Source organism: Equus przewalskii, chromosome 9 (assembly GCF_037783145.1).
Source record: "Equus przewalskii isolate Varuska chromosome 9, EquPr2, whole genome shotgun sequence".
NCBI lineage: Eukaryota > Metazoa > Chordata > Mammalia > Perissodactyla > Equidae > Equus > Equus przewalskii.
In genome coordinates, this window is record NC_091839.1 from 56,819,347 (window position 1) to 56,832,962 (window position 13,616).

The 13,616-nt window shown below is 41.8% G+C and overlaps 1 protein-coding gene across 4 annotated transcripts in view; it reads right to left on the reverse strand.

Moving 5' to 3' along the window:
- Positions 1–13,616, reverse strand: part of PDSS2 (decaprenyl diphosphate synthase subunit 2) — a 270,216-nt gene that overhangs the window by 30,527 nt on the left and 226,073 nt on the right. For all 4 annotated transcript variants that reach the window (XM_008520738.2, XM_070559179.1, XM_008520744.2 and 1 more), the window contains one exon: positions 9,924–9,956. In XM_008520738.2, the coding sequence (XP_008518960.1) occupies positions 9,924–9,956 (33 nt within the window). The remainder of the gene's footprint in view (positions 1–9,923; positions 9,957–13,616) is intronic.

A 13,616-nucleotide genomic window follows, 5' to 3' on the forward strand; every position in this document is an offset into this window, starting at 1 on the left:
TTCATGATAGTCTCCAGAAACGGCTGGTGAGTTTTTTTTTTTTTTTTTTTTAATTAATGTTATGATAGACTACAACCTTGTGAGATTTCAGTTGTACATTATTGTTAGTCATGTTGTGGGTACACTTCTTCCCTCTTTGTGCCCTCCCCCCAGCCCCCCTTTTCCCTGGTAACCACCGATCAGATCTCCTTGTCAATATGTTAACTTCCACCTATGAGTGGAGTCATATAGAGATCGTCTTTCTCTGACTGGCTTATTTCGCTTAACATAATACCCTCGAGGTCCATCCACGTTGCTGCGAATGGGCCAATTTTGTCTTTTTTTATGGCTGAGTAGTATTCCATTGTGTATATATACCATATCTTCTTTATCTAATCATCAGTTTCTGGGCATATGGGTTGGCTCCACGTCTTGGCTATTGTAAATAATGCTGCGATGAACATAGGGGTGGCAAGGGACTCTTGGGATTTCTGATTTCAGGTTCTTAGGATAGATACCCAGTAATGGGATGGCTGGGTCATAGGGTATTTCTATTTTTAACTTTTTGAGAAATCTCCATACTGTTTTCCATAGTGGCTGTACCAGTTTGCATTCCCACCAACAGTGTATGAGGGTTCCTTTTTCTCCACAACCTGTCCAACATTTGTTGCTCTTGGTTTTGGATGCTTTTGCCAATCTAATGGGTGTAAGGTGATATCTTAGTGTAGTTTTGATTTGCATTTCCCTGATGATTAGCGATGATGAACATCTTTTCATGTGTCTATTGGCCATATTTATAGCTTCTTTTGAGACATAACTGTTCATGTCCTCTGCCCATTTTTTGATTGGGTTGTTTGTTTTTTTGTTGTTAAGCCGTGTGAGTTCTTTGTATAATATGGAGATTAAGCCTTTGTTGGATAAGTGGCTCGTAAATATTTTTTCCCAATTAGTGAGCCGTTTTTTTTGTTTCAATCCTGTTTTCCCTTGCCTTGAAGAAGCTCTTTAGTCTGATGAAGTCCCATTTGTTTATTCTTTCTATTGTTTCCCTCACCTGAGGAGTTATAGTGTCGGAAAAGATTCTTTTGAAACTGATGTCAAAGAGTGTACTGCCTATATTCTCTTCTAGAAGACTTATTGTTTCAGGCCTCATCTTTAGGTCTTTGATCCATTTTGAGTTTATTTTGGCGTGTGGTGAAAAAGAATGGTCAATTTTCAATCTTTTGCATGTGGCTGTCCAGTTTTCCCAGCACCATTTGTTGAAGAGACTTTCTTTTCTCCATTGTAGGCCCTCTGCTCCTTTGTCGAAGATTAGCTGTCCATAGATGTGTGGTTTTATCTCTGGGCTTTCAATTCTGTTCCACTGATCTGTGGACCTGTTTTTGCACCAGTACCATGCTGTTTTGATCACTGTAGCTTTGTAGTATGTTTTGAAATCGGGGATTGTGATTCCGCCAGCTTTGTTTTTCTTGCTCAGGATTGCTTTAGCAATTTGCGGTCTTTTGTTGCCCCATATGAATTTTAGGATTCTTTGTTCAATTTCTGTGAAGAATGTTCTTGGGATTCTGATTGGGATAGCATTGAATCTGTAGATTGCTTTAGGTAGTATGGACATTTTAACTATGTTTATTCTTCCAGTCCATGTGCAAGGAATGTCTTTCCATCTCTTTATGTCGTCGTCAATTTCTTTCAGGAAAGTCTTGTAGTTTTCATTGTATAGATCCTTCACTTCCTTGGTTAAGTTTATCCCAAGGTATTTTATTCTTTTCGTTGCGATTGTGAATGGGATTGAGTTCTTGAGTTCTTTTTCTGTTAGTTCATTGTTAGTGTATAGAAATACTACTGATTTATGTATGTTGATTTTATACCCTGCTACTTTGCTGTAGTTGTTGATTATTTCTAATAGTTTTTCTATGGATTCTTTGGGGTTTTCTATATATAAGATCATGTCGTCTGCAAACAGTGAGAGTTTTACTTCTTCATTACCTATTTGGATTCCTTTTCTTTCTTTTTCCTGCCGAATTGCTCTGGCCAACACCTCCAGTACTATGTTGAATAGGAGTGGTGAAAGTGGGCACCCTTGTCTTGTTCCTGTCCTCAGAGGGATGGCTTTCAGTTTTTGTCCATTGAGTATGATGTTAGCTGTGGGTGTGTCATATATGGCCTTTATTATGTTGAGGTACTTTCCTTCTATACCCATTTTGTTGAGGGTTTTTATCATAAATGGGTGTTGGATCTTGTCAAATGCTTTCTCTGCATCTATTGAGATGATCATGTGGTTTTTGTTTTTCATTTTGTTGATGTAGTGTATCACGTTGATTGACTTGCGGATGTTGAACCATCCCTGTGTCCCTGGTATAAATCCCACTTGATCATGTTGTATAATCTTTTTGATGTATTGCTGTATTTGGTTTGCCAGAATTTTGTTGAGGATTTTTGCATGTATGTTCATCAGTGATATTGGCCTGTAGTTCTCCTTCTTTGTGTTGTCCTTGTCAGGTTTGGGGATCAGAGTGATGTTGGCTTCACAGAATGTGTTAGGGAGTACTCCATCTTCCTCAATTTTCTGGAATAGTTTGAGAAGAATAGGTATTAAGTCTTCTTTGAATGTTTGGTAGAATTCTCCAGAGAAGCCGTCTGGTCCTGGGCTCTTATTTTTGGGGAGGTTTTTGATTACTGTTTCTATTTCCTTACTTGTGATTGGCCTATTCAGATTCTCCATTTCTTCCTGATTCAGTTTGGGGAGGTTGTAGGAGTCTAGGAAGTTGTCCATTTCTTCCAGGTTGTTCAATTTGTTGGCATATAGTTTTTCATAGTATTCTCTTATGATCCCTTGTATTTCATTGGTATTTGTTGTGATTTGTCCTCTTTCATTCCTAATTTTATTAATTTGCGATTTCTCTCTTCTTTTCTTGGTGAGTCTGGCTAAAGGTTTGTCGATTTTGTTAATTTTTTCGAAGAACCAACTCTTTGTTTCATTGATCCTTTCTACTGTCTTTTCTGTTTCAATATCATTTATTTCTGCTCTTATTTTTATTATTTCCCTCCTTCTACTGACTCTGGGCTTTGTTTGTTCTTCTTTTTCTAGTTCTGTTAAGTGTCGTTTGAGGTTGCTTATGTGAGCTTTTTCTTGTTTAGTGAGGTAAGCCTGTATTGCGATGAATTTCCCTCTTAGGACTGCTTTTGCTGCATCCCAAATGATTTGGTATGTCGTGTTCTCATTTTCATTTGTCTCCAGATAATATTTGATTTCTTCTTTAATTTCTTCAATAATCCATTGTTTGTTCAGAAGCGTGTTGTTTAGTCTCCACATGTTTGCACCTTTCTCTGCTTTTTTCTTGTAGTTGATTTCTAGTTTCATAGCATTATGATCAGAAAAGATGATTGATATTATTTCAACTCTCTTGTATTTATTGATGTTTGCTTTGTTTCCCAAAATATGGTCAATCCTTGAGAATGTTCCATGTGCACTTGAGAAGAATGTATAACCTGCTGTTTTTGGATGAAGTGTTCTATATATATCTATTAAGTCCATCTGGTCTAATTTTTCATTTAATTCTATTATTTCCTTGTTGATTTTCTGTCTGGATGTTCTGTCCATTGGTGTTAATGGTGTGTTGAGGTCCCGTACTATTATTGTATTGTTGTTGATGTCTTCTTTTAGTTCTGTTAAGAGTTGCTTTACAAATTTTGGTGCTCCTGTGTTGGGTGTGTATATAAGTGTTATGTCTTCTTGGTGGAGAGTCCCTTTTATCATTATATACTGTCCCTCTTTGTCTTTCTTTATTTGTTTTGCTTTGAAGTCTACCTTGTCTGATATTAGTATAGTGACACCTGCTTTCTTTTGTTCATTATTAGCTTGGAGTATTGTTCTCCATCCCTTCACTCTGAGTCTGTGTTTGTCTTTGGGGCTGAGGTGTGTTTCCTGGAGGCAGCATATTGTTGGGTCTTGTTCTTTGATCCATCCTGCCACTCTGTGTCTTTTGATTGGGGAGTTCAATCCATTTACATTTAGAGTGATTATTGAGATGTGGGGGCCTACCACTACCATTTTATGTCTTGTTTTCCGGTTTTCTTCAATTTCCTTTGTTTCTCATCCCATGGTTTAATCTGTTCTGATGAAGAGCTGCTACTCTCTGTTGTTGTCCTTCTACTTATCTCCTCTGCTCTTGGTTTTGTAGCCCCTTTCCTTTTTTGGATTTTTCAGGAATGAGGGTTTTCCTGAGGATTTCCTGAAGAGGAGGTTTTGTGGCAATGAACTCCCTTAATTTTTGTTTATCTGGGAAAGTTTTTATTTCTCCATCGTATTTGAAGGATATTTTCGCTGGGTAGAGAATTCTCGGCTGTAGGTTTTTGTCCTTCAGATTTTTGAATATATCATTCCACTCTCTTCTAGCCTGTAAAGTTTCTGCTGAGAAATCTGCTGATAGCCTGATGGGGGTTCCTTTGTAGGTTAGTTTCTTTTGCCTGGCTGTCCTTAGTATTTTCTCCTTGTCGTTGACTTTTGCTAGCTTCACTACTATATGCCGTGGGGTTGGTCTTCTTGCATTTATAAAGTTTGGAGATCTATTGGCTTCTGTCACCTGAAGATCCATCTCCCTCACCAGATTTGGGAAGTTCTCAGCCATTATTTCTTTGAATAGGCTTTCTGCCCCTTTCTCCTTCTCTTCTCCCTCTGGTATACCTATAATCCTTACGTTGCATCTCCTAATTGTGTCTGATAATTCTTGGAGAGTTTCTTCATTTCTTTTTAGTCTTACTTCTCTCTCCTCCTCTGCCTGCAGCATTTCTATATTCCCATCTTCCAAATTGCTAATTCTTTCCTCCATATTATCAGCCCTACTGTTCAGTGCATCTAGATTTTTCTTAATCTCCTCTATTGTGTTCTTCACTTCCAGTATTTCTGTTTGGTTCTTCTTTATCGTATCAAACTCTTTTGTGACATAGCTCCTGAACTCGTTGAGTTGTCTATCTGAATTCTCTCTTAACTCATTGAGTATTTTAATGATGGCTGTTTTGAAGTCATTATCATTTAGGTTATATATTTCATTTTCTTTGGGATTGTTGTCTGTGTATTTGTTATTTTCCTTCTGTTCTGGAGACTTAATGTATTTTTTCATATTGCTTGATGTTGTAGATTTGTGCCTCCGCATAGAGATAGAGATTAGTTGCTCCTTCCACTTGTTTCTGCTGGTGTGGTGGGGGAGCAGCTGTTTATACTGCACCAACCAGGAACCCCATCCTCAGTTGCTAACTGGGCCTGGGCCCCTCCTCGTAGTCACAGTGGTCCTTTGGATTCCCTCTTCTGCCGTGGGGGCTGTCATGGGGGGGCTTCAGGCTGCTGGTGCCTACTGTTGCAGCCCACCTAGACGTGCTCCCTCCTTGGGGTCTGCAACGGTGTTATGGGCTTTTCCAGTGGCCAGGGGTAGGATCACTTATATTTGCCACTCCGTCACTGTTGGCACCCACAAAATTTCACTTGTCCACTATGGGTCGCAGCAGAGCTACTGGCATCTTCTACAATCTGTGGTTAGCTCATCTAGCTATGCTACTTTTGTCCCGGGGTCTTCCAGCCTTGTGGCTGCCGGATGGGTGCTCTCTACTAGTGCTGTGCAGAGGCTTTCGCTGAGGCTGCTGTGAGTCTGTAGGGTTTCCCCGTAGGCTACGGAGACGGGTCGCTGGAACTCCACCCAGCCCCAGTCCTGTTCCCCAGGAACTCGGGGAGCCCTTTGCCCTGACTGGGGGATAGCCGGAGATCCTGATTCCAGTGGTAGCTGGTCAGCTGCTGTCCTGCCTGATATTCTCCTCTCCGGGACCCTCCTGGTGTTGTGGATGCTGGGCGTGGCCCCTCCGCTAATGGCAGACAGAGAGTTTTGTCTGCTGCCTGGGCAGAACTCTGGAGCTTCCCCCCTGGGCCGTGGAGCCGGCCTCTGGAGCTCCAGCCAGCCCCAGTCCTCTCCGAGATCTCCGGCAATCCCTTGCCCCACGGGGCGGGCAATGGCAGCTGGGGGTCGCCGCACCCTCTGGGATTCTCTCCGGGACTTTCCCAGAGTTGTGGATGCTGGGCGTGGCCCCTCCGCTAATGGCAGACAGAGAGTTTTGTCTGCTGCCCGGGCGGAACTCTGGAGCTTCCCCCCCAGGCCGCGGAGCCGCCCAGCCCCAGTCCTCTCCGAGATCTCCGGCAATCCCTTGCCCGGCCGTGCAGGCAGTGGCAGCCGGGGGGCTGCCACGCCCTCTGTGATTCTCTCTGGGACCCTCTGGGTGCCGTGGACACCAGGAGGGATCTCCCCGCCAATGGCGGGGCAAGACTCTCCCCACGGGCTCAGGTGTGTAACTCTAGAGTTTCCCTCTGTGTTTAGGAGTAATTGCGGGGGGTTTAGGTAGGGTTCTGGTCACCTGTTTCCACCGTCACTCCTCTGGTGTGTGCTCGCTCCTGCCCTAGGTGTGTGTTGATCTTCTGCGGGTGTCCGTTGGAAGAAAGCCACTTGCAGGTACTAGGCTGTTCGGTTGGGGTTGGAGAGTTTTCACCTATCTCCACCTCCTCCCGGAGGGAAGTCCGTCCGCCTTCCGATGTATAGTCGCGTGGGTCTCTCAGACGTCCTGAGATGCTATCTGGATATCCTTTGTTAAGCAATGAGTGTCCAAATAATTGTAGACTCGAAGGGGGAGAGACAAAGAGGACTACTCACAGTGCCACCTTGGATCTTGTCCGGCTGGTGAGTTTTTTAAATGTAGTTTTACAGAAAAATCTACCAGAGGAGCCCTAAGCTGCTAAGCACGATGCTTGCATTGGTCAGCATGGGCACCATGACCATACTACAGGCCCATAATACACTGAATAAGGGACAATATTGCAAGCTGTACCCTGCAGACATCTCCCTGATACTTGGTAGGGATGGTTATAATCTTTTTTCCCATGTTACTTGGGTTTAGGTCTATGTAAGGATGATAGGTCTGGATTAATTGCCTAGATCAAGTTATGCCCTTAAATATCAGAATAGCACCACATATTCCAGAGGGGTTTCTGTTTACTGGCATGAGAAATATCGTCTCTAGCACTTGGCGAGGCAAGCTTCGGGCTACTGAACATTGGGATGGACTGTGTTATACAGTCAGTATACTCTTAAAATGGCTAATTGGAGTCTGCAATCCTCAATTCCAGACCACTCACAGCCTCTTGCATTTCTCCTAGCATAACACTAATGCAACACTCTTCCACACCCATTTACCAAGCACTCCTATGTGTAAGCCTGTGCCAGGTACTGACGATGTAGCCACGAACAAGGCCATCAAGGGCCCTGCAGTCAGAGGCTCTTACATTCCAGTGGAAGAAGAAGGAAACAAGTAACTAAATAAAAATAATAATTTTAGATTATGATAAATGTTAACATTTTCATAGAAGAAAAAAAGTAGAGCAAAGGGAGAGTGGCCACTTTAGATATGGAGATGTGAGTCAAGGAAGGTGCGATGGAAGGCCTGCGTCAGTCGTGTTCACAGTGTAGTTAGTGCCGGCACAGGGCCTTGCACATATGACATATCAAACACTTAGTGGTTGGGTGGATGAACGGATGAAGGAATGAATCTGGACCTCAGGAGTACACAAGATAAGAATGTTCCCCCCGCCCATAAAAAAAAGAATGTCTCCTCTCAAATTTGGGCCTAAAGAGTCGAATAGCACTCTTCTAAACTGCTCATTTTGTACTACGGAAACTGAGGGAAGACCAAAGAGGTTAAATGACTCACATCAGATTCTGCAGTGAGTTGGTGACAGAGCCATTTCTTGATCCAGGGGAGTTTCCCTAATCCAGCCTGGGGAACCAGTGAGGACTTCCTTCAGAAGATGATCCTAAATTAAGCCTTACAGGAGGAGTAGGGGTAGCCAGATAAAGGGGAAGGGCATTCCAAGCAAAGAGGACAGCATGAGTCAAGGCATGGAGAATAGACACAGTACGTGTTATGTAATCTGGTGCTGCTGGAGCACAGGGTGCGAGGAGAAGAAGCTGGAGAGTCCCTCTAGGGAGTGAGACCACACAGTGCTTTATATGAAATCTAGTAAACCTTGAATTGCCTTTGAATGTTGTCATGGAGCCAATGAAGGGTTTTAAGCTGGAGTGTGAAACTGTCAGATTTGTGGTTTAGACAGACATTCTGACTGGTAATGGATCTGTGAGGACAAAAGAGAAGCACGGAGACCAGTCAGTAGGCTTTCCAGTGGTTCAGATGAAGAGACTCAACATGAGCGAGAAAGAGCGATCAAGAGGAGGGTATGGATTCAAGAAAACGCAGGCTCTAAAGTGGGCATGACTTGGCCATGGAACATAAGGGTGAGGGAGTAGGAGCACTCAAGAGTGACTTCTAAGTTTCTCACGTGGTTGACTGATGGGATGACAGTGCCAAGATCAGGAGAGGGAATAAGTAAAAAGGCTGAGAGATACAACACTAAGAGTGAACCCTAATGTGAACTATGGAACTATGAGTGATAATGATGTGTCAATGAAGGTTCATTGATTGTAACAAATATACCATTCTGGCACAGAATGTTGACAGTGGGGAAGGCTGTGCGTGTGTGGGGTTAGGAGGTAATGGGAACTCTCTATACTTTTCACTCAATTTTGCTGTGAACCTAGAACTGCTCTAAAAAATAAAGTCTATTAAAAAAAAAAAGAACAAGGATGTCAGGGAAAATGCTGAGCTCAGTTTGACACATTGAGCTTCTTTACCTTGAGAACTCTTTACCTTCTTTATCTTGGGGAGACCCAAGAAGAAATGTCCACAGCCCACGATTGGGTATATGATAAGGCTCAAGCAGACATCTAAGATAGAGTGACAGACATAGAAGTCTTTAGTTTAGAGATGCTCCTATTGATCCAATTTTTCTTGAAGGAGGCAAAAATTTGTAAGGCAGAGGAAAGGAAGGACTGCACTTCAGGCAAGAAAAAGAGCTAGAACAGAGGCATGGAGCCATGGGCGTGCACCTCGGGGCTGTCAGGAGACACAAGGTTCCGGATCAGCCCTGGAGAGATCACGGTACGGTTCAGTTGTGCTACTGCATGCGGAGCCCTTACAGGTCATATTTCTGCCTCCTCGTCTTTGGAGAGCAGGTGTGCTCACACCCTGGATATTCCTGACTGTTGCATAAATCAGGTGGCTAGCATGTTCCTCTCCTCTAGCCAAGCAGCTGTATGCATCCCACACACGTGCTAAAATGTTCCATTTGTCCTGAGGAGCAAATGGAATGTGACCCAAGAGAGTTCACAGACTCTCACTGGGGCACAGAAATCTGAACTCCTGTGGCAGTTTTTCAACAAGGCTGTGTCAGAATTATCTGTGGAGCCTCTTTTCAAACCCTTCCATCCTGGCTCTGCCCTGCTCCCCCTGCCAGGGGATTTTGATCTGGTGAAAGAGGGTGTGACGCTGCGGTAACCTAGGCATGTGTGTTTTCAAAAGCTCCACAGGTGATCAGAAAACGACCACCTTTAGGAGTCTAATGGGCCCTGTATGTGCTTCCCAGGTATCATGCGATGGTGCTAAAAGCTGTTTTCCATCCATCGGCCAATGGCATCTTTCCAGCAATGGTTACTGATCTTACCCAGTCAAGTGTTTTTTACAGCGCTTCTCACAACCTGGCATTATATTATGGATCCACTTAGTTATTTATTGGTTATTGATCTCCTCCATGAGACTGTAAATGTCATGAAAGGAAAGACTTGATCTGGTTCACTGTTGTATTCCCAACACCTAACACAGTGTTTGGAATGAAGTAGGCACTTGATAAATAAACTTATCGTTGAACAAATCTTACTTTACCTGCTAATGCCTGTTACTTTACAGGGACTGTCCCTCAGCTTTGAATGAGATGATTCTCTTTCGACCTTTCAAATATAAACAAAAACCAAGTACCAAATTGAAATGTATAAAACTGTGTAGTATGTATAAAATCCACCTACCTTAGCATAGTCTAATCTTCCTTTCTCTTGAGCCTAAAATAGAAAAGGGGGAGATTAGTTAGTTCTTTAAAAATTACATAGTGCTTCTACAATTTTTGCCTCTCAAAGAATAAAAGTCAACTCTCTCCCCACTTTCCTCTCCTCTCTATCTCTATAGTGAACTATATAAAACACATAAAACTTTCAAAGATATTGAAAAGTTGAAAGAACAGTGCAATGAGCACACATACACTCGCTGTCTAGGTTTGACAGTGTAGACACCATGACTTCACTCCCCCATACTTCAGCACACATCTTGTAGCATAGGACATCTCATACATGACCACATAACCACTATCACATTTAAAAAACTAACAATGCCATATCATCCAACATACAACCCATATTCAAGTTTCTCCAATTGTCCCAACAATATTCTTTATACTTTTTTCCCCAAACCAGAATTAATCAATATTCACATATTGCATTTGGTTTTCATGTGTCTGTCCAGCCTTTTAAATCTAGAGAGTCTCTTTTCATTTTTCAAAAAATGAAAATAAAAACTGTTAACGTTTTTTGTGAAAATCATCGGCTTTTTGAGGAGATCAGGGAAGCTGTCTTACAAAATGTCTCCCTTTTTGGATCTGTCATATTATTTCTTCATTGTGTCATTTAACTTATCCCTGTTTTGCTTGCCTACTGAAAGTTGGGTCTGAAGAAGCTTGTTTAGATTTAGGTTAAACATTTTTGGCAAGAATACTTTATACGGAAAATTATGTATTTCATGTGGCATCAATTCAGGAGGCACAAAATGTCAGGCTGTCCAACTCTTAGTAATGCTACACATTTGACCACTTGATTAAGGTGGTGGCCATCAGATGGCTCCACTGTAATCACATATTTTCTCCTGTATAATTAGTAAGTAATCTGTGGGGTAAGTTTATGTTTCCACTTCCCTTGGCACAATTTTTATTATGTTGTATTAGGTCAAAAGCCCTCTACCTCCATCAGAGATGAAGACAGGGAAGAAAGGCGGACGCGAAGGAGACCTCCTGCGTAAGGTTAGATTTTATTTACAAAATATTTTTAGTTATGAAAAAACAATTTAAAATTAACACTCAAAAGTGCTATATATCAAATCTGAACGTAACAGAGACGATCAATGTGTTAGTCTTTGCCGATAGGTCAGCTCAACTTCAGAATAAAACTTCTCCTGTCACCTCTGCACAGAACAACGGCCCTTCCACTTAGGAATAGGTTAGTTTTTGTTTCTGTTCTTTTAAGACTGGCACCTGAGCTAACATCTGTTGCCAATCTTCTTTTTTTTTTCTTCTTCTCCCCAAAGTCCCCCAGCACATAGCTGTATATTCTGGTTGTGCTATGTGAGACATTGCCTCAGCATGGCCTGATGAACGGGTGCCATGTTCGCACCCAGGAGCTGAACTAGCGAAACCCTGGGTCGCCGAAGCAGAGCGCGGGAACTTAACCACTCGGCCAGGGGGCCGGCCCCCTGAATACGTTAGTTCTTGAGATGATTTTGTTTCTGAGTCCAAAATGACACTATACAGATAATGAACATGGGCAGATTACTTTCATGAGAGAAAAGGAAATGTTTATAATTGGTCCTGACTCTTCTTGCTCCTTTACAATCTTTAAAAAATTTATCCAAAGATGCCTGCATTTTGTTTTTCTTATTGTCATAATAAGCAACTTAGAACAAGCCACTGCTCATGTATAGCTGTTGGGACCATCACAAATCACTCTAAGTTAAAATTGTGACTTGAATGTTTGAAATGAAACAAAAGTCCCCTGCAACCAGTGTACTATGAAAAAGAAGTTGGGGTTTTCAATCTGCTCTTCAAAGTTTTTTGGGGGGGTTTAGGATTTTCAGTGAACTAAGTCCTGAGATGCATTACACCAAGGGGAGTGTGAGTCAGTTCTTAGACAAATTTTAAAACCAGGCTTATTCCTCTCTCTGCTCAGGTATTTTACATTTACTTGTTTTGTCTTTCTGTCTATGGACATCTTTTCCCAAACTAAAGTAGTTTTGTCTACACTGAAAATGCCCCTCCACCCGCTGTAACTTCAGCAGTGGTAGGGAGCCCTGGAGCACCTCTGTATACGGCACTCGTGACTTACCGCTCCTCTGATGCTGTGCAAATGTGAACTGGCTTTGATCCTACGAATAATCCATGGCTTGTGACCAAAATTTCAGCAGCAGCATTTCGCAATATGCTTAGTCTTTAAGTTCTCAAACTCCCAGCTGTCTCTTGAATTCACTTTAGCTTAACAGATATTTGACACTGAGGCTGATCCTGTGGTCACAAGTGTCCCACCTTTTCAATTGTTCGTCCTTTTCCTCGTCTCCCGCTGATTAGTATGGATTGCTCAGGCACGGCACTTTCCAAATGCCGCACGAACTGGACGCCCTACAGAATTGTTCCTACTGCCAAACAACTCACTCCCGAAACACGTGCCGTTTCCTCATGACTTTAAATTTTGTTTCCGTTCTAACCAGCTCCTCTTCATTCTAGCTCCTTCAACATCCTCATCTTTCAGCGTTGAACAAGAAGGATATGTTAAAATGTTGAAAGTGGTATTTGTTGAAAGTTAGGAAGTTGAGGAGCTTTTGTATCTTGAGATTGTCAGGTAAAGCACGGAGAACTAGACAATTTACAGGGACTTCGGGTGGACTTTTCCTTTTGGAGGTATTGAGCCATTTCCCAATTTTGTCTCATAAAGAAAATCAACAGCAGTTTCTTCAGGTAGTAAGTGAATATAATGCTGCTTATAGGTAAGGAAATCTAGAGAGGTCATCACAAATTTTTGTAAAACCATTTTTCCCATCACATACTTTGTTTATAAACTAACCATCTTAGGGATATTATTTTGAAGCACTTGTGCTTAATCAATCACAAGCTATTTTCAAACTCTTTCATTTTATTTTGTATTCCTAGCTTGGCCACCACCTTTCACCCAGTAGAGATATACTTTCTGGGGGCAACGGCAGAGAAACACCACATATGTAAATCCTTATCTGTTCAACATCAGCTCTTAAATCTTTTGGAAGCTGAGAGATTAGAAGCCTGCATAAAATGAGAGCACGCTTACCACAGCCATTACAGCCTGAACAGACTGTAACTATTGATATGCAGCTCACTTGAACATCCTTTTTATTTTGTCACAGTAAACATTCCAGTTCTATGAAACCATTTCATTCTTAACTGCTTTAGCTTGTACATAAACGGATCATTTATTTTATAAGAAAGTATTACAAATATTTAAATCTTTAGGTATATATTTCCAGCTGCTATGTGGGTTAATATCTACATATGTCATACACACACCTGAAGAGTACATATTCTGATGTAAATTTTTTTTCACAAAAACCTTTTAGAGTTTATAAAAACCTAGCAAATTAGAAACAAATGCAAATGATCATTTAATCCCCCACATAATTAATGCTTCTCATAAACATTATCGATTCTATTTCTTTTTGTAAAACAGTTAATTTGAGAGGGGCCATAGTTTCTGTTTTACCTAATTGTTGCTCATTCATTCAATCATTATCCACTGTGCACCTATCCTATTGTGTGTCAGGTAGTGCTTAGGCACCGGAGACACAGCCATCAACAGAACAAATAAAAACTTCTGCCCTCGTGGGGCTTACCCTGTAGGGAGTCTTGTTTTAGATAGGCTCTACATACGATCCCC